This window comes from Manihot esculenta, chromosome 11 (genome assembly GCF_001659605.2).
Source record: "Manihot esculenta cultivar AM560-2 chromosome 11, M.esculenta_v8, whole genome shotgun sequence".
In the NCBI taxonomy this organism is placed as follows: domain Eukaryota; kingdom Viridiplantae; phylum Streptophyta; class Magnoliopsida; order Malpighiales; family Euphorbiaceae; genus Manihot; species Manihot esculenta.
In genome coordinates, this window is record NC_035171.2 from 9,863,948 (window position 1) to 9,886,155 (window position 22,208).

Below are 22,208 nucleotides of genomic sequence, written 5' to 3' on the forward strand. Positions count from 1 at the left end.
TTTGTTGAAGAGATACAGTATCTACTTTGTTTATGCCACTAAAATAAGATGAAAATTTTAGCTGTTTTCATATTTCTGATTTGGGATTTTATTTCAGTTTTCATAATTTTTTGAATTATTTTATTTATTGTGATGAGAAATTTAAAGATTTATTAGTTAATTATAATTAAAATAATTTTTTCTCCATTCAATTTTCTTTTTCTAAATTATATATAAACTTTCAAATCACGAGTTTATTAAACAAAATAAACAAGCACAAGTAATAATGCGCAATTCACGTTGGGAAAAAAAAAAGATATACGAAAAATATTTTTTATATTTTTTGGTGTTTAGAATATTTAAAAAAATTAATAAATAAAAATTATTTTAAAATTTATCAAATATAAAAATTTCATTTTTTTTTAAATGAATAAAAATTTCATTTTAAAAGTATTAAAAACCAAAATATAATTTATTATTCAAATCTTTTGGTCTCATAGATTTCTCATTTTTCATGTTCTGCATGGCCAAAGTAAATTAACGAGATTGACTTCATTTAAGATATATAATGGATTAAAATTTTATGTTGTAATAGGCTTATTTATGGTAGTTTTTTATTGTTAAACTGATTCTATTTGGTAAGCTAAAAAAAAAAAAAATCAATTTTTATTTTGGTGCACGGAAATTAATTTTATAAATATCAATTAATTTAAAATTATAAAAACATATCTTATTTTAATATTTTTAATAACTTTAATAATAAATACATTTATTGACTTCAAAAAAGATACATTTATAAATTAATTTTAAAATATTATAATTATTTATTAATCCTTAATACAATTAATAAAATTATAACTAGAAAAAAGGTTACCCAATGTTATTACTTTTCTTAAACAATGTTATTAATATAGAGTTGAGTTCTTTGTAAAGCAAGCTGCGTTGATATTCTTCAAACTAAACGATACGCAGAATCAATAGCACACAGAAGAACAGAAGAAATGGCAGAGACTGAAGAGCGCCTCGACGTTCTCACTCAAACTGGTCAGAAAACTGGCATTTCGAAGCCCAGGCAAGCTCTAACCTTCCTCTTTACCTCTATAATCCAATCAAATCAATCAGAGCTCCAATTTGCTATCCTCCAATGCGATGCGAGTGAAATCCACTCATCGATCATGCAGTCTCTTCGCGTTCCCTTCTTTTTTTTAGCTTAGTTTTCTTTTTAATTATTCTGTTTGGCCGGTGAGAAAAAAAGAAAAGAAAAAGAAACAACGGTGATTTTTGTGGTTGTTTCTGACGAAGTCAATGATGTTTGTTATGCTTGTTGAAGTATCCTTCTTTTACTTTTACAAGAGCAATTGAAGTATAGAATAGATTAATTGTTGGTGATAATGTAGGGGAGAGGTTCATCGAGATGGAGATTATCACCGAGCTGTTCACGTTTGGATTTTTGCTGAGAGTACGCAGGAGCTGCTTCTACAACGCCGAGCTGACTGTAAGGATTCATGGCCAGGGCTTTGGGATATCTCTAGTGCTGGCCATATTTCTGCTGGGGATTCCTCACTTGTATCTGCCAGGTGACCCTATTGGTGCTTTCTAATTGGAGAAAATATCTTTTTTCTTTGTCAAAATTAACTTGTTTATTGTAATTAGTTATGTTTCTAGCTGAAACCTGGTATTGCATTCATTTAGGAGGGAGCTTCATGAAGAGCTGGGAATTATCCTTCCAAAGGATGCCTTTGAGTTGATATTCGTTTTTCTTCAAGAGTGGTTAGTAAATCAAATCCTTTTCTGCTTCCTTGCTGGTCTATGGTTTCCTATGTAATGGTGTTTATTGATTGTTGTGAAATATATGACCGTTGATCCTTTATTTTCAGGTTTCTAATATTTTCTCCATCATTTTCACTCTCTGAGTGGCATGAACTTAGCTAGTCGTTTCCAATTATTATTGCAAATTGTAGTGTTGAAGTGGTCACTGCATCTATCTATTGCCTATTGAAGTCCATCAATTTCGTGGAAAAAATGTAGTTTTTTACTGGTAAATTTCAGTTGGAAAAGTATTTCTAGTCTCCTTGAAGTGCACTGATGTTGATTTCTTGGAACATTTGTCTGTTTATACAAGGTGATATTGTAGAAAGGTAATATTTGTTATTTATTACAATAGAAATTACTACATATTTATACATGAGAGACCGTATCTAGAAAGGAAAGGAAATCAAACTTATGATCATGCAATCCCTAAGATTAAGCAACTAACACATTTATCAATATTTACTTTCTATATTAACATATTTACTTCCTATAACCTATAACACTCCCCCTCAAGTTGGAACATAGATGTTAATTATGCCCAACTTGTTACATATATAATCAACTTGAATCCCATTTAGAGTTTTAGTGAAGATATCTCCTAGTTGTTCTCCAGTTCGGATATGTCCTGTTGAGATTATCTTTTGTTGAACCTTCTCACGAACAAAGTGATAGTCAATCTCGATGTGTTTAGTCATCTCATGAAATACTGGATTGGAGGCAATGTGGATAGCTGCTTGATTATCACGCCACAACTTAGCAGGCAGCGAATTATGAATCCAACCTCTTCCAACAGTTGACGCACCCACAAGACTTCACATACGGCTTATGCCATGGCTTGATATTCAGATTTAGCACTAAAACGAGAGACTACATTTTGCTTCTTACTTCTCTATGAGACCAGGTTATCTCCCACAAAAACACAATATTCAGTGATTGACCTCCTATCAACCTTCGAGTCTGCTCAATCAGTATCAGAAAAGCATTCAATATTTGAGTACCTATGGTTACTATAGAAGAGACCTCGTCCTGGAGCCCCTTTCAAGTAGCAAAGAATCTGTTTCAGAGCATCCCACTGAGCAACAGTAGGAGAGGACATAAACTGACTTACCATACTCACTAAATATGCAATATGGGGACGAGTCATCGTCAAATAATTCAGCTTGCCAACTAATCTTTTATACATTTTAGGATCTGTAAATGGTTCACTGTCTTCTGTGGTAAGTTGAAAATTAGGAGTCATTGGTGCACTATAAGGCTTAGCACCCAATTTTTCTGTTTCTGCCAACAAATCAAGAACATATTTTTTTTGAGATAAGAAAATGCATTTCTTACACCGCATAATTTTGATGCTCAAAAAATAGTTCAAGGAGTCCAAATTCTTTGTATGAAACTGTGTTTTGAGAAATTCTTTTAGAGATGTAATGCCAACAACGTCACTTCCTGTGATAACAATATCATCCACATTTACTACAAATAGAATTACTCCACTATTAGAATTTCTATAAAATATTAAGTCATCACACTTACTCATCTTCATTCCAAATTGTTGGACCACCTCACTAAACCTGCCAAACCATACTCGAGAATTTTGTTTCAAGCCATAGAGTGATTTTTGAAGTCTACAAACCTTGCCTAATTCACACTGAGCAACAAAAACAGGTAGTTGCTCAATATAAACCTCCTCCTGCAGGTCACCATGGAGAAAAGTATTTTTAATATCCAATTGATGCAAAGGCAAATCATGTGTAGCTGTCAAGAAAATAAACAATCGAACAGATGCGAGCTTGGCAACTGGAGAGAATGTATCAGAATAGTCAACGCCATAAGTTTGAGCATAACTTTTGGCCACTAAACGGGTCTTGAGATGAGCAACAGATCCATCAGGGTTTACTTTTACTGCAAACACCCATTTACACCCAATAGCCCGCTTTCCTGGGGGCAAGGACATCAACTCCCAAGTACCATTAGTGTCTAGGACCATTATTTTCTCTTCCATTGCAGCACGCCAACCAGGATGGGATAAAGCCTTAATAACAGTTTTGGAGATTGAAATAGAATTTAAAGCAGTGGCAAAACAACGAGAAGAAGAGGATAATTGACCATAAGACAAAAGACGAAATGGGATGAGTGCAAGTACATTTACCTTTGTGAAGAGCAATGGGCAAATCCAAATAAGACAGTAAAGGATCGGTGGTAGAAGGATCCGTCGACGAAGAAGTTGGTAGCGGAGCGGAGTCAGAGTCCTCTAAGCATCTAGACTAAACATGATAAATGCGAGGGCGACTTGACACATGAGCGAAAGGTGTAGGAAGAGTCTGAGGAGACAAAGAGTGAACAATGTATAACAAGAGGTCATCTTCCTCTCTTTGAGTGTCATAAACAGATGATGGCAGAAAGCATGGAGTTGACTCAAAAAATATTACATCAGTAGACACAAGGTACCGATTAAGATCAGGAGAAAAACAACGATACCCTTTTTAAAGTTGAGAGTAGCCAAGAAAGACACATTTGAATGATTTGGGATTCAATTTAGTAACCTATGGATGAACATCACGAACAAAACAAGTACAACAAAAAATACGTGGCTCAATAGGAAACAAAGATTTATTGGGAAACAAAATGTTATAAGGGATATCACCGTGAAGGACGGAGGAGGGCATGCGATTGATAAAAAAAACAAGCAGTAGATACAACATCAGTCCAAAAGTATTTAGGTACTTTCATTCGGAATAAGAGGGCTCTAGCTACTTCAAGAAGATGATTTTTTCCTTCGGCAATTCCATTCTGTGAAGGAGTGTCAACACAGGAAGACTGATGAAAAATCCCTTTTTGTAACAAATAAGATTGAAATTTCCCAGAAAGATACTCTTTAGCGTTATCACTTTGCAAAATTCGAATGGAAATATTGAATTGAGTTTGGATTTCAGCATAAAAAGCACAAAAGATATAGATAATTCTGAACGACTCTTCATTAAAAATAACCAAGTAGTGCGAGAGAATTCATCAACAAAAGTAACAAAATACTTAAAGTCAGATTTAGACACGATAGGATAAGGACCCCAAACATCTGAATGGACTAACTCAAAGGGGGATGAAGCCCGTTTATTGACTCGAGACACTGTAGATAAACGATAATGTTTGGCAAATTGACAAGACTCACAATTTAGAATAGACAAAGAGTGAAATTGTGGACATAACTTCTTCAAAGCTGAGAGAGAAGGATGCCCCAAACGACAATGAACATCAAAAGGCGTTAACCTCGTGGAACATGCAAGGGATCTGGGTAGTTGCTGATCCAAGATATAAAGTCCCTCTGACTCACGCCCTCTGCCAATAATCTGTTTCGTCAAAAGATCCTGAAAAATACAATGATCAGGAAAAAATGAGACACAACAATTCAATGCACGAGTGAGTTTACTAACGAAAAGCAAATTAAAGGAGAACTTAGGAAGACATAACACAGAGGATATAGAAAGAGAAGGGGTTAAGTTGACATATCTCGAACCTATGACAGAAGATTTAATGCCATCAACAAGAGTAACATAAGAAGACGATGCATGAGACTTAAGGTTGGACAAAAGGGTAGAATTACCTGACATATGATCGGTAGCACCAAAATCAATAACCTATTTAGAAGATGAAGACACAAGACATGCAGTAGAGTTACCTGACTCAACAATTGCAGTGATAGAGAAGTCAAAAGATTTCAGAGAACTAGGTGAATTATGCATACTCATCTGCAGATATCAAAATTCTCTGATCAGAAGAGGCCTCAACTGCCATATGTGCCATTTGTAAGCGCTTATTCTTATTCTGAAGTTTTAGGCATGTCTTCTTTGTATGTCCGGGGTTACGACAGTAATAACAAATGATTCCACTGGAGTTAGAGATAGGAATTGCTTTCCCAGGATGCTGAGATCCTCTACCGCCATTAAAACCTTCCTTGTGCCCACCTCTGTTATTCTGTCTGCCACTATCTTTGCGACTAATAAGAGCACTAGTGGTGCGTGAAGGAATTGGAGACTCTGTACGCAACACCCTAGTGAAAACATCATGTAACGATGATATTCTAGAGTCAGAAAGAATATGAGATTTCGCTGTCTCAAACTTTGGAGGGAGACCTGCAAGGGAGCTCATAATAGCTATTTGTTTTCGTTAAACTTATTGAGTTTTCACATCTGTACTAAAAGGCATCAAGACATTAAGTTTCTCGTACACTCTTTTAAAATCCATAAAATAGGAGGTTAGAGTTCTATCATTTTTCTCAGCTCGATAAAATGCCTTACACACATCATAAATACGAGAAATATTCCTTTTGCCAGAATATAAAAAATCCAAATAATCTATTAATTCTTTAACAAATTCACAGTGATTAATAAGGCTGATTACCTCACTAGAATTTCGGATCTGCAAAAATAATCGAACATCATCCTTCATCCAATCTCTCCTAGTTTCATCAATTGGAGGATCTTGGTAAGATGATCATCCATTCCGATACTTCGTAAATAAATACGGATAGTCTTACTCTAATCCAGAAAATTAGATCCATTCAATTTGTGTTCCGTGATTTTAGCCATCTAATACTACATTTTAGTTTGTTAACTTTGTTTATTTTAGTACTTGCTTCAGGCCTTGGATTAATTGCTGTTAACTTCTCATTTGAATGCAGCATTATAAATGATGGCAAATATATCAATAATGAATACAATGATGTATATCTTGTAACAATTGTAGATCCTATTCCTCTGGAGGCATTTACTCTTCAGGTGAGTATGTTAATGGCTATCATCAATTGAAATATTAATCCATTTGGCAATATAAATTTAAGTTGGTCAGTATATTAGAGTAAAGCAGTCACTATATTAGAGTGCAGCCTTTATGTGTGAAATTTGTCGTGACTATATGTGGTGTATTGTTGTGTTTCCCAACTTAATACCTAAGCATGGTTCAAATGCTTTAACATGATACCAGAAACTGTAAGAAGTGACCTCAAACCTTACATTTACTATTACTAATAACAATGTGCATGTCTGCACCAATGCGCTGTTTATGACAAATTGCTTCTGCATTATCTGGCATGCTTGGAACTTTTCCTTTTTCATCCATTCTTGGAGGTCTGGCCTATTTAAATTGGTCTTTGTATCTGAAATTTTTAGAATACTTGCATACGCTATGGGCTAAATATGTTTGCTATTGATTAAATGGAAAAATTATGCTTTGATGTGCTATATCTGTTCAACTATGCTTTGCCTGATGTTTCACTTTTGTATTAGATAATACGATGAATGCTTCTGGCTATAAGTATAAGAATTTGAATGTATATTAAATTTCTACTCTAGCTTAGGAATCAGAAGTATCACTTGTCAACTATATTTCCTGTGAGGAGTACACTTACTTGCCGAAGGACATCCTTAATATTTTGAATGAATTTTTGTACTTTTATTCTGTTAGGAATCAGAAGTATCTGCTGCCAAATATATTTCCTGTGAGGAATATAGAAGCTTACTTGCCAAAGAACATCCTGATTATGTCCCCTATGATGTAACTGGAGATTACGGTCAACTCTTTGACATAATTAAGCAACGGTATGTGGCACAGTAAATGTTGCAATAAAATATTTTCACATCTTCTATCAACTGAGTAAATCACTTTTTGCCTACAATGTGAAATGACTTTGTTTTCCCTTAAGTCTTTTAAAAGTTAAGCAGATCATGTAGATATACTTTTTTTATGGCAACATCCGAGTACATTCTCACCATATACAGCACACTAACAGATTTATGAGAGAATTTTCTCAATTATCTTTGTGCATGTAAAAAGATAATTTACTGGTGAATTCTTTGTTCAATTTGTGTGTCAACTTTTTGTGAATATCATGGCATTTTCCTGCACTTCTTAGGCAAAAAAAATTCCTTGTATTATTTTGCTGGTGCTAAAAACACACTGTTGGATATCTTTTTACGTTAATATTCAATAAAAGATATATATTGTATTTGTTGAATCCCACATCGGTTGTGGAAAGGGGTAATGTGCCTTTTATATGGGCCATAGTCACTCCCCTCTTGAGCTAGCTTTTGGGGTGAGTTAGGTCTGACCCAAATTTAACATGGTATTAGAGCCTCCCCATCCGATGTTGGGCGCCCCATAAATGTGCCACGCACCAGTAAAAATTCTGGGCGTGAGGGGGTGTGTTGAATCCCACATCGGTTGTGGAAAGGGGTAATGTGCCCTTTATATGGGCCATATGTACTCCTCCCCTTGAGCTAGCTTTTGGGGTGAGTTAGGCCTGGCCCAAATTTAACAGTATTATTATTATTTTCTTAACAATTGAGTTCTTAGTTTTCTGATAATTCTTTTCTGCTTATGTTACATATCCATCCAATTTATTGAAGGTATGAAGAGAACAATGTAGCACGCAGCATAACTCTACAAAAGCAGCTCTGTCGATATGCTCCAGTTACTCTCAGTGCAGAGGTTGTCAATTTTCTATTGTTGTTTACATCAAGTTATCTCCAGTTTCCTTAAATGCAGAGGAGATCTAAACGGCAAATTAGCATCTGCAATGAGCATTGAAACATGCTGATATAATATTCCATTCCTTGAAAGCAACTGAACACTAAAGCAAGTGAAATGATTAAAAACCATTGACTGGTTGTTTTTATTTCACAAAAGGCAAATATTCACTAGAAAACATGTTGGAGCTATTAAACTGATATCTGCAGAAATTGTTGAAGGAAGAATAATGAATCAGTCAGTGTAAGAGATTTTCCTCATTTCTATGAACTGGTGTATGTCGAAAAGAAAGGAAAATAATATATAAAATTAAAAGTTTTCAAATACTTTCTAAAATAATGTCGTGAAAAATACCAACACTTTTAGTATTTCTATATGATGGATCTAACCATTTATTGTGTTGAAGTTGTACCTAGTTAAGAGATTTGTTGCTGGACATGTGCACTGGAGTCTAGAAGTCTCATGCCTTGTGAACTTGGGTCCATTGAACTCATGTTTATTAGGCATATCTAATTATTTGTGGATGTATTTTGGACTGAGGTTGAATATTTTGTTGATTTGTTCTATTCAAACTTTTTATTATTCCAAAAAAAGAAGGCTTTTTTATAGTTGTTGCTAAAATGAGATTCTTATAGGTTTCCTAAATGCCATTTTTGTTGTTGGTACTGTATTTTCTCTCTTTCTATCTTGTTCACTTTCTTCTTTTGGGTACTTTATACAAGTAAGGTAAATTAAACGTCATCACTTCCTTTCTCTCTTCATTGCAGTTGACTGGCCTATCAGATGGAGACCGTAAAGCATTGGGTTTAATTGTTGAGGCTGCAAGAGTTGTGGATGAAATCTTTTACCTGCAGGTTTTACTTTATTTTTTATTTTTTATTTTAATTTAAATTTAGAGGTTGACACACTGCGTGGACATAAGTAGGCTAACCAACATGAATCTTTGTGAGTTGCTGGAGTGTCTATGACCATTGTATGTGTGATCCACACATGTGGTTGACTTGATTTTACATATATGTCCCTTGCATATATCCCTTAAAAAGAGAGATTATAATTTGATCAAAATATTTATCAAAGCCTTTCTTCTGTTCAAGCGAAGAAATGAATGTGTAAATGAAAATAAAATTCATGGACTCCTTGTTGAAAGATTAGATTAGACTCCTCATGTCATTCCGTAACTCTGATTGTGCTGACTTCGCTGTAGTTTGGAAATGGCCATTTTATCCTGGTGTTTCTTTATTTTTTTTTATCCTATTATTATTTCTTCTTCCTCTTCTTTTTTTTTTTTTTTGGTGGGGGGAGGTGGAGGAGGAAGGGGAGTGTAGGGGAGAAGTGGAGGCGGAGATAGCAGGTAGGACAAACAAAATGAGAAAGAGAAATACCTAGATGTGGAAGCTATGTTACTGCTTAGAACCATTAGTCTGTTGATTGCTTGATGCCTTGAGAAATGTGTACATAACCCTTCACAGCAGGGAACTGACCAGATATAAATCTTTAGGCACTTAAATTATATCAACCACAATTGATATTATGAAATGGAATATCATCTTCTACCTTGTACTCAAAGATTATAGCTGAAATAGTTAATGTGTCATTTTGTATTGTTAACTTGTCCTAATAAGCGTTTTCATTGGGATCTTCTCGTCTTAGTGAGAAGGTTGGCATCCAACCCATTACATATAAAGTATGAATTTCTCTATTTTGCATCTAACTTTGCATAGCTGAATATATACCTACATTCCTATGCTAATTGAGATGGACCCATTGAACACTCAAACTAAAATCATAACCTATTCAACACATGAACTTGTAAAAATCATAGCAATTAAACACAAATTAGTAATATTATTAAAAATTTATTGTAAAAAATTAAAATTGATCACATATATTGCTGGCTGTATTTTAAATTTTGCTGATAGACTCTGAATTTTTATAAATTGACAAAGTTATATGAGAGTGATTTTTATCATTTTATGAAAATTTAGAATCCAGTCTTTAAAGTTTCAAGCATAGCAATAAGTCAAATTATTTCTAATTTTTTTTTGACAAGTCATCAATGATATAGTTAATTTGTATTTAATTATTATGATTTATGTAAATTTAGGTGTTTAATAGGTTACAATTTTAGTTCATGTGTTCAATGGACTAATCTAAAATAGTACAGGGGTGTAAATATATATTTTGCCAACTTTACATATTCCCCCCTGTAGGAGGATAATATTTGTTGTTGTATCACAATAAAGATTACAACCTATTTATACATGAGAGACAATATCTAAACAGGAAGGAAAATCAAGCCTATGATTATACAATCCTTAATATTAAGTAACTAACCCATCTATCAGTATTTACTTCCTATATTAACATATTTACTTCCTATAACCTATAACACTCTCCCTCAAGTTGGAACATAAATGTTAATCATGCCTAACTTGTTGCATATATAATCAACTCGAATTCCATTTAGAGCTTTAGTGAAGATATCTCCTAATTGTTCTCCAGTTCGGATATGTCCTGTTGATATTATCTTTTGTTGGACCTTTCACGAACAAAATGACAATCAATCTCGATGTGTTTAGTCCTCTCGTGAAATACTGGATTAGAAGCAATGTGGATAGCTGCTTGATTATCACACCACAACTTAGCAGGCACCGAATTTGTGAACCCAACTTCTTCTAATAGTTGACATACCCACAAGACTTCACAAACAGCTTGTGCCATGGCTCGATATTCAGATTCAGCACTAGAACAGGAGACTACATTTTGCTTCTTACTTTTCTATGAGACCAAATTACCTTCCACAAAAACACAATACCCAGTAGTTGACCTGCTATCAACCTTCGAGCCTGCCCAATCAGCATCAGAAAAACATTCAATATTTGAGTGCCCATGGTTACCATAGAATAGCCCTCGCCTTGGGGCCCCTTTAAGGTAACAAAAAATTTGTCCCAAAGCATCCCACTGGGCAACAGTAGGAGAGGACATAAACTGACTTACCACACTCACTGAATATGCAATATCAGAACGAGTCACCTTCAAATAATTCAGCTTGCCAACTAATCTTCTATACCTTTCAGGATTTGCAAATGGCTCACTGTCTTCTGTGTTAAGTTGAAGGTTAGGGGTTGTTGAATTTGGGCCAGCCTAACTCACCCCAAAAGCTAGCTCTAGGGGGAGGATTGCCTATAGCCCATATAAGGGGCACATTACCCCTTTCCACAACCGATGTAGGATTCAACACACCCCCCCTCACGCCTAGAATTTTTACTAGTGCGTGGCACATTTATAGGGCGCCCAACATCGGATGGGGAGGCTCTGATACCATGTTAAATTTGGGCCAGGCCTAACTCACCCCAAAAGCTAAGTCTAGGGGGAGGATTGCCTATAGCCCATATAAGGGGCACATTACTCCTTTCCACAACCGATGTGGTATTCAATAGGGGTCATTGGGGCACTACAAGGCTTAGCACCCAATTTTCCTATTTCTGCTAACAAATCAAGAACATATTTTCTTTGAGACAAGACGATGCCTTTCTTACACCGCATAACTTCGATTCCTAAGAAATATTTTAATGAACCTAAATCCTTTGTATGAAACTGTGTTTTAAGAAATTCTTTTAGGGATGTGATGCTAGCAATGTCACTTCCTGTGATAACGATATCATCCACATATACTACAAGCAGAATTACTCCACTATCAGAATTTCTATAAAACACTGAGTGATCACACTTACTCATCTTCATTCCAAATTGTTGGACCACCTCACTAAACCTGCCAAACCATGCCCAAGGACTCTGTTTCAAGCCATAAAGGGATTTTCGAAGTCTACAAACCTTGTCTGACTCCCCCTGAGCAACAAAACCAGGTGGTTGCTCAATATAAACCTCCTCCTGAAGATCACCATGAAGAAAAGCATTTTTAATATCCAGTTGATGCAAAGGCCAATCATGTGTAGCTGCCAAGAAAATAAACAATCGAACAGATGCGAGCTTGGCAACTGGGGAAAATGTATCAGAATAGTCAACTCCATAAGTTTGTGCATAATCTTTGGCCACTAAACGGGCCTTGAGGCGAGCAACAGATCCATTAGGATTTACTTTCACGGCAAACACCCATTTGCACCCAATAGCCCGCTTTTCCTGGGGGCAAGGACATCAACTCCCAAATACCATTAGTGTCAAGGGCCATCATTTCCTCTTCCATTGCAGCATGCCAACCAGGATGGGATAAAGCCTCAATAACAGTTTTGGAAACTGAAATAGAATCTAAAGCAGTGGCAAAACAACGAGAAGAAGAGGATAATTGATCATAAGAGACACAAGCTGAAATAGGATAAGTGCAAGTACGTTTACCTTTGCGAAGAGCAATGGGCAAATCCAAATCAGACAGTGAAGGATCAGTGGGAGCAAGATCTGTCAACGAAGAAGCGGGTAGTGGAGCGGAGTCAGAGTCCTCTAAGCGTCTGGAATACACATGAAAGATGGGAGGGCGACCTGGCACATGAGCGAAAGGTGTAGGAGTAGTCTGAGGAGACAGAGAGCGAACAGTGTATAACAAGAGGTCATTTTCCTCCCCTTGAGTGTTATAAACAGATGATGGCAGAAAAAACGGAGTGGACTCAAAGAATGTTACATCCGCAGACGCAAGATACCGATTCAGATCAGGAGAAAAACAACGATACCCTTTCTGACGTCGAGAGTAGCCAAGGAAGACACATTTGAGTGATTTGGGATCCAATTTAGTAACCTGTGGACGAACATCACGAACAAAACAAGTACACCCAAAGATACGTGGCTCAGTAGGAACAAAGATTTAGTGGGAAACAAAATATTATAAGTGTTGAATCCCACATCGGTTGTGGAAAGGGGTAATGTGCCCCTTATATGGGCCATAGGCAATCCTCCTCCTTGAGCTAGCTTTTGGGGTGAGTTAGGCCTGGCCCAAATTTAATATGGTATCAGAGCCTCCCCATCCGATGTTGGGCGCCCTATAAATGTGCTACGCATCAGTAAAAATTCTGGGCGTGAGGGGTGTGTTGAATCCCACATCGGTTGTGGAAAGGGGTAATGTGCCCCTTATATGGGCCATAGGCACTCCTCCCCCTTGAGCTAGCTTTTGGGGTGAGTTAGGCCTGGCCCAAATTTAACAATAAGGAATATCACCATGAAGGATAGAGGAAGGCATGCGATTGATAAAAAAACAAGCCGTGGATACAGCATCAGCCCAAAAACATTTAGGTACTTTCATTTGGAATAAGAGGGCTTTGGCTACTTCAAGAAGATGTCGATTTTTTCTTTCAGCAACTCCATTTTGTGAAGGAGTATCAACACAAGAGGACTGATGAAGAATCCCTTTTTGTAACAAATAGGATTGAAATTCCCCAGAGAGATACACTTTAGCATTATCATTTTGCAATATACGAATGGGAATATTGAATTGGGTTTGGATTTCAGCATGAAACGCACAAAGATAGGAAATAATTCTGAACGACTCTTCATTAAAAATAACCAAGTAGTACAGAGAAGTCTATCAACAAAAGTAACAAAGTACTTAAAGCCAGATTTAGACATAGTAGGACAAGGACCCCAAACATCTGAATAGGGGTGAGCATTCGGTCGGTTCGGTTCAAAACCGAACCGAATCGATTTTGGTCAGAAACCGAACCGAATCGATTTTGGTCAGAAACTGAATCAAACTGAACTGGTCTGATTCGGTTCGATTCAGTTTGGTTTGATCGATTTCGATTTTTAATAAATTTTTTATTTTTTACACTTTATTTTTAATATTTTAAAATTTAATTAAAATATTTTAATCTTAATATAATTTAATTTCTCTATATTATTGAAAATAACATATTATTATCACTAATCGGTTCGGTTCGGTTTTTTCGATTTTTTTTCTGATCAAAACCGAATCGAACCAAAATAACCGAAATTTTTAAAATTAAAAACCGAACCGAATTGAATAAAAAACGAACCGAATTTTGAAATTAATTCGGTTCGGTCGGTTTTTTCGGTTTGAATCGAATACTGCTCATCCCTACATTTGAATGTGCTAACTTAAAGGGGGACAAAGCCCGTTTATTGACTTGAGACACTGAAGGTAAACGATGATGTTTGGCAAATTGACAAGACTCACAATCTAAAATAGACAAAGAATGAAACTGTGGATATAACCTTTTCAAAGCCGAGAGAGAACGATGCTCCAAACGACAATGAACATCAAAAGGTGTTAAACGCGTGGAACATGCAAGAGATCTAGGTAGTTGCTGATCCAAGACGTAGAGACCCTCTGACTCACGCCCTCTACCAATAATATGCTTCGTCGAAAGATTCTGAAAATACAGTGATAAGGAAAGAACGAGACGCAACAATTCAATGCACGAGTGAGTTTACTAACAGAAAGCAGTACCATCAGCAAGAGTAACGTAAGAAGGCGATGCATGAGACTCGAGATTGGACAAAAGGGTAGAATTACCTGACATATAATCGGTAGCACTAGAATCAATAACCCATTTGGAGGATGAAGATACAAGACATGCAGTAGAGTTACCTGACTCGACAATTGCAGTGATAGAGGAGGAATTAGAGGATTTCAGAGATGCGTGGTATTGGATGAATTGTGCATACTCATCTACAGATATTAAAATTCCCTGATCTGAAGGGGCCTCAACTGCCATATGTGCCATTTGTGTGCGCTAATTCTTATTCTGTAGAACAGTACCCGTGAACAGTATCGATGAACAGTGCCCGTGAACAGTACCCGTGAACAATACCGATGAACAGTATCCGTAAACAGTGCCAATAAACAGTACCGGAAAAAAAAAAAACACCTCCACCCAACACCCAAACGGCAAACAAACCTCAGATCTGACAAGGGGACGGTGTGGCAACTCTAGCGACGGTGAGATCCAAATGTTACCCTTTATGGGTAACCCAAATGAACAGAGTCCTGAGTCTCAAAAAAAAAAATAAATCTCTACGAGAAAGGCTTTGATACCATGTAGGAGGATAATATTTGTTGTTGTATCACAATAAAGATTACAACCTATTTATACATGAGAGACAGTTTACTTCCTATATTAATATATTTACTTCCTATAACTTATAACACCCTCCTATCTACGAATTTTGGCCAATTAGTTTATTGCAAAAAAGTAATAAGCACAATGATCCTATTTTATAATGCTATGGATCTATGGTTGACAATTTTGCTTATTGCTAATGGTGCATTTGTCCATTTTCTTCCCTTAATCAGGTTTGGTACAGCAATCCAGCTCTAAGGGATTGGTTGAAAGAGCATGCTGATGCATCAGAATTGGATAACCTCAAATGGATGTATTATTTGATTAATAAGAGCCCATGGTAAGTCTCCTTGGATACTTGTTTTCTTTTATTTTTAGCTCTGTTGTGGTGGTACAGATCTCACGCCTCATGTAAAATTTCTTACAGCCGGTATAAATTTTAAAAGAATTATCACTCAATTATAATTCACTCTATTAACAGGTCATCCCTTGATGAAAATAAGCCGTTTTTGACGACAGCAGATTCAGCCATAAAGTTGCTCCCTGAAGCCACAAAACCTGTTACTGGATGGAACGGTCTGGAATATAAAGCAGCATTTCCAATGCTAAAACCACCTGGTGCAAATTTTTATCCTCCAGACATGGATAAAATGGTTAGTGAAGGATTTCATCATGAACTTTAAAGAATAATCTGTTAAATGAGATCCATGTAATGTATGAGTGACCATGCCATTTGGCTATATTTGGCTGTCACTATTTATAGTATCTTCTTTTCACACCCAACATTGAGGCATTAAGTTTCATTTTATTGTAGGAATTTGAATTGTGGAAGGGCTCACTGACAGAGAGTAAAAAACATGATGCAACAAGTTTTTTTACTGTTATCAAAAGGCAGAGTGAATTTGATTTTGATTCTTCTCTGCCAAATCATACAGTTGATGGCAGAGATTACTCGACTGGCGTTCATGATCTTTTTAGCATTCCCTACTGTAAAGAGTATAATTCTCTGATCACAAGAGCTGCCAATCTATTGCAAAAAGCGGGTGACTTGGCTGGCTCACCCAGGTATTAATGTTTGCTAAACTTTTGTTTTTGACAGCTTATTTGTTACAAATTGTGCTGAATTTTGTTTCACTTCAATCTTCTTTTGCTGAGTAGCTTAAAGAGGTTACTACATGGCAAAGCTGCTGCATTCCTTTCGAATGACTATTATGACTCAGATATAGCTTGGATGGAATTGGTGAGTCCCCCTACTTGCATTACTGAAAATGTATGTAGTTTTGAGCAATAGTTGGTTCATGTTGGAAGTTATGAAATTCCATACTTCAATAAAGAGGGAGTGTTGTAGGAAGTATGTGTATTTTATATATTCTTATTTAGGGTGATTTTATATTTTCCTGTTTAGTTGGAGAACAATGTTGTTAAGGCGCTGAAAAAGGCGCCAGGCGAGACCCCCTTCACTTGGGCACTTCTTTGAAATAATGTTCTGCTCCTTTTTTTTTTTTAACAGTTTTAAAAGATTTTTTGAACATAAAACCCTAGTCTTTTGCTCTTATAAGACTTCCAGCAGCCTCTCCCTCTCCTCTTCAAGAATTCAACTCTGTTGCTCTCATAACAGGCATGTCCCTTATCTCTCTCCTCTCCTCCTTTTCTTCTCTCCTTCTCTGCAGCCATCCTGCATGTCCAGCAGTCTCTCTCTCTCTCTCTCTTCTCTTTTTTTCCCCTTTTCACTTCTTTTCTCCTCTCAGCTTGAATATTCTTTCTTCCCTTTGCCAACATGGCAGCCAGCAACACTGCAGGTCTGAAGAAGGCAGCAGTGTTGTTGTTTTTCAGTATCTTTGATATTTATGTTTAAACTTCAAAATTCCAGCTTATATGTTTATAGTTTTGGTATCTATATGCAGTCAATTATATGTTTATAGGATCTGATAACCGTCAGGCTCCACACCCCTTCTGGGCCGGGTCGAGGCCCAAAGGGACAAAACAGGCCTCAAGCTCGGAGCACCCCTCGGTAGGCTTGTCTAACTGCTTCCGCTCAGATTCCAGTACAAGCAACAGGCCGGGTCGCCAAAAAGCCCAAGCCTGGAAAGCTGAAATTCGGCTATGTGATCTGACAAGAGGAAAGACAGCAGGCCCAGTCACTTCGTAGCCCTGCCCACTTACTCGCCGAGGGAAATTAAATGGCCACCTGACATGGAGAGGGTCTCTGTGGTATCCGTACGTACGAACCAGTGTGACAGGAAAGATGGCCCTGTAGCAGAGAGGCCGTGTACATGTCACTAGCGGACAAGAAGGAAAGGGCATAAAGGAGGAGGCACGCCTTCCTCCAGGGACAAGCTTACACACACACTGAAAAAACCCTATTCTCTGGATCTCAGAACATCAATTGGCGCCGTCTGTGGGAACGAAAGAGATATTTTCATCGCCGGAGTTCCACTCTCATTACACCCACTGAGATCCACAATGGCAAACCCCAATGAAAACCACACTACTAACACCTTCAATGACCTGAGTTCCGCCCAGGAAGGGCAGCAGTTCTCTTTTTTCAGTCCCACAACTCCCAATAATCGACCACCAACGCTCTTTAACCCCTCGCCGAGCTCGGCAGGGAACGTACCCATGGCCACCCTATCTAACCAAGACCTCCATTGCATGGCCCTCCAGTTGCAAAATACTGCTCACTGGTTGGGGCGAATAATGCAGCAGAGAGGCCTCAGCACCCCATTGAATGCGTCAACTGTAGCAGATAGAATCCAAACCAATGAACCCCAGCCTACATTCAACCATCCGGTCCCACCGCAGAGCAGTAGAGAAACTGGAGAAGGAGGCAGAAGGACCGGTGAAGAAGAAGAGCCGGCGGCCAGAGCCCATGGAAGAAGAGTAAGGGAGCTAATAGAAAATGATGAAGCAGAGAGTTACTCTGTGGGAACAGACAGAAAGATGGAAAGTAGAGAAGAGAGAGGGGTATCGCTTGGAGAAGAGACCAAGGCAAGAAGAGAAAGATGTAGACAAAAAGCTGCAGGAGATGAGAAAACAACTTCTGGCCGAGTTGGGAACAAAGGACCAAAACCAAACGCTTTTGCCCACTTCCTCACCCTTTTCGGGATGGATCCAACAAAAAAACCATTCCCAAAAAGTTCATGATGCCTGCTATGACGGGACAGGGAACCCAAGGGAACATGTCCTCAACTACAAGACATTTATGGAGCTGCAAACCTTATCGGATGCCTTGATGTGCAAGGTATTCCCCACTACACTTACGGGACCAGCAAGAGCCTGGTTTAATAGTCTGGACACCGGGAGTATCAGGAGTTTTGGCGACCTCGCCAATGTTTTCATCAGTCGGTTTATAGCAGGGGTACTGGCTGACAGAAAAACCAGTTACCTGGAAACAGTGAGACAGAGAAGGAACGAGTCCTTAAGAGAGTACGTGGCCCGTTTCAACACGGAGGCCCTACAGATCCCCGAATTGGATGAAAGCAGGGCGGTGGAAGCCATGCAGAAAGGAACTACCTCCCCCGAGTTCTTCGGCTCGTTGTGTAGAAAGCCCCCCTCCTCGCTGGCAGAGCTGATGAAGAGGGCCGAGAAATACATAAGACAAGATGACGCCTTGACGACAAGCAGATTTGCTAAGGAGACAGCATATAGAGGAAAGGCCCTAGAGGAAAGGAGGTCGGAAAGGCATGAAAGAAGGCAGAATAAAAAACCCGAGACGTACAGGCAGCCCTGGGATCGGGGGGAGCAAAGACCATTTCCACCACGGGTCCCTGAAACTCTGATCCTTCTCAACGCCTCTCGAGCCGAAGTGCCATGGCAGTCCAGGACAAGGAGTTTCTCCAATGGCCCAAACCCATGAGAACCGAAGCAAGCCAGAGAGACCCTGACAAATACTGTCAGTACCACAACATACATGGCCATGACACCAATAATTGCTACCAGCTGATCAGTGAGATTGAAAGGCTGATTAAAAGGGGTACCTTCGAAACTTTGTGAAAAAACCAGAAGGAGAAAGACCCCAGCAAAATTCTACAACAGAAAGACCTCGGAGGTTGGGAGTAGGACCGGTGAATGATGGTTCCAGTGGAACCATCAATATGATTGTCGGTGGGACTGGAGGCCGAATGAGCAGAAGAGGAAAGAAAAGAAGCCGAGGAGGAGAGGAAAGCAGCAGCGAAGTTTTGCAGGTGATAGAACACTCCTCAACCATCATCTCCTTCTCTCCAAAGGATGCCCATGGCATCCAGATGCCTTATGATGACGCCTTGGTTATTGAAGCTATCATCCACAACTTTCGAGTTCGGAAGATCCTGGTTGACGATGGAAGCAAGGTGAATCTACTGTCGTAGCAGTGGAAGGAAAGATAAAAATGGCTTTGACTTTAGGTGAGCCACCCCTGTCTCGAACTCACTACATGGTGTTCCTAGTAGTAAAGCTCCCTTTGAACTATAATGCAATACTGGGAATGCCCATGCTGTACGACTTTGAAGCAGTAACCAACATAAGATACTTGACTATGAAGTTTCCAACCGAGGCAGGAGTGGGAGTAGTCCGGGGGTGTCAAGAAGAAGCAAGAGCAGTATACCTGGCCACAGTGTCAGAACTGAGCTCGGCAGAAGAAAAATTTGATTCAGAAGTCCTGAAAGTCCGAGATGAGAAGAAAGAAGCCAGAACGGAACCAGTCGGAGAACTGCAAACCTTCCCCTTATCAGAAATAGAAACAGACAAGGTTTTCAGTCTCAATGCTGGCCTGACTGAAGAGCAAAAAACCGAAGCGATGGCCCTGATCTGAGGTCACGCCTCAAGCTTCGCTTGGAAGCCATCTGACATGCTTGGAGTAGACCCTGAGGTGATGACTCACAAACTGAACGTCCTTCCCGAAGCTAAGCCGATAAAGCAGAAGAAGAGAGTAGTGGGAAGAGAGAAGCAACAAGCCACCAGGGAGGAGGTACGGAAGCTGTAGGAAGCAGGGTTCATTAGGGAAGTAATGTACCCACAATGGCTAGCAAATCCTGTACTAGTGAAAAAAGCCAATGGCAAGTATAGGATGTGTATAGATTTTACTGACCTGAACCAGGCATGCCCCAAAGATTGTTACCCCCTCTCTGATATTAATAAAATGGTCGACTCTACGGCCGGTTTTGATTACATGTCGTCTCTGGATGCAATGTCTGATTATCACCAAATTCCAATGGACAGGTCAGACGAGGAGAAGACCTCGTTCATAATAGAAGACGGGACTTACTGTTACAAGGCCATGCCTTTTGGGCTGAAGAATGCTGGGGCGATATACCAGAGACTGATAAATAAAATTTTCAAAGACCAGATTGGTAGGAATGTCGAAGTATATGTGGATGATATGGTGGTGAAGAGTCCGACCTTTCAACAACACTTGATAGACCTGAAGGAAGTATTCGGAGTACTGGAGCAGTACAGAATGAGGCTTGTTGAATCCCACATCGGTTGTGGAAAGGGGTAATGTGTCCCTTATATGGGCCATAGGCACTCCTCCCCCTTGAGCTAGCTTTTAGGGTGAGTTAGGCCTGGCCCAAATTTAACATGGTATCAGAGCCTCCCCATCCGATGTTGGGCGCCCCATAAATGTGCCACGCACCAGTAAAAATTCTGGGCGTAAGGGGGGTGTGTTGAATCCCACATCGGCTGTGGAAAGGGGTAATGTGCCCCTTATATGGGCCATAGGCACTCCTCCCCCTTGAGCTAGCTTTTGGGGTGAGTTAGGCCAGACCCAAATTTAACATGGTATCAGAGCCTCCCCATCCGATGTTGGGCGCCCCATAAATGTGCCACGCACCAGTAAAAATTCTGGGCGTGAGGGGGTGTGTTGAATCCCACATCGGCTGTGGAAAGGGGTAATGTGCCCCTTATATGGGCCATAGGCACTCCTCCCCCTTGAGCTAGCTTTTGGGGTGAGTTAGGTCTAGCCCAAATTTAACAAGGCTGAACCCAGCAAAATGCGTTTTCTTCATCAGGGGGCGGAAAATTCCTAGGTTACATGATTAGTGGAAAGGGTATTGAGCCCAATCCTGAGAAGGTGGAAGCCATATTGACAATGCCTGAACCGACCTGTGTGAGGGACGTCCAAAGACTCACTGGAAGGGTAGTAGCACTTAATCGTTTCATGTTAAGGTCGGTAGAAAGGTGCCTACCATTCTTCAAGAAGTTGAGAAAAGTTCCAAATTTTGAATGGACTGAGGATTGCCAAGAAGCTTTCAAAGAGCTCAAGTGCTACCTTAGTTCGCCACAGGTACTCAGTAGCCCACTAGAGGGGAAGAGCTCTTGATCTACTTATCAGCCTTGGAACAAGCCGTCAGTGCTGTGCTGGTGAGAGTGGAAGGAGGAGAGCAGAAGCCAGTATTTTATGTCCACAAAGTACTCAAAGACACTGAGGTAAGATATCTGAACATTGAAAAAATAGCATATGCTCTGCTATTGTAGTCAGAAAATTCAGGGTATACCTAGAGAATCATCAAGGAGTAGTGATGACGGACCGGCCTTTGAAGAAAATCCTCCACAGACCAGAAACTTCAGGACGGATGCTTGCTTGGTCCATTGAGATCAGCCCGTACTGCCTAGAGTACCGACCTCGGACTGCCATCAAATCCCAAGCCTTGGCCGACTTTATCGCGGAGTGCTCCTTCAATGAAGAACAAATGGAATCCAGAAAAAAACCAACAGAGGCCACGGAGCGAGGGCACGACCAACAACCCCTGCAAAAATTCAGCTGGAGTTTGTTCGTAGATGGGGCATCCAGCGTGGAAGGCAATGGTACTGGAGTAATGCTGAAGGGACCAGGAGGGTTCAAAGTTTGTTATGCCCTGCGGTTGGAGTTCAAGGCTACCAACAATGTGGCAGAGTATGAAG

General features: G+C 39.1%; 1 protein-coding gene across 1 annotated transcript; it reads left to right on the plus strand.

Annotated features, from left to right (window-relative positions):
- Nucleotides 1-893: 893 nt before the first annotated feature.
- Nucleotides 894-16,647, plus strand: LOC122725091 (nudix hydrolase 3-like). The gene is made up of 11 exons (XM_043961686.1): nt 894-1,051; nt 1,377-1,556; nt 1,672-1,749; nt 6,461-6,557; nt 7,243-7,376; nt 8,184-8,265; nt 9,072-9,158; nt 15,563-15,669; nt 15,811-15,982; nt 16,144-16,394; nt 16,488-16,647. Exons 1-11 carry the CDS (start codon nt 981-983, stop codon nt 16,618-16,620), a joined length of 1,392 nt encoding a protein of 463 aa, XP_043817621.1. The 5' UTR covers nt 894-980; the 3' UTR covers nt 16,621-16,647.
- The last annotated feature ends 5,561 nt before the right edge of the window (nt 16,648-22,208 follow it).

Bases quoted from the DNA above. Each gene is read 5' to 3' on its own strand.
- LOC122725091 (XM_043961686.1), top strand. From the start codon at position 981: ATGGCAGAGACTGAAGAGCGCCTCGACGTTCTCACTCAAACTGGTCAG. The intron at 1,052-1,376 runs GCAAGCTCTAAC...GTGATAATGTAG, and splicing joins ACTGGCATTTCGAAGCCCAG to GGGAGAGGTTCATCGAGATG. The intron at 6,558-7,242 runs GTGAGTATGTTA...TTATTCTGTTAG, and splicing joins TGGAGGCATTTACTCTTCAG to GAATCAGAAGTATCTGCTGC.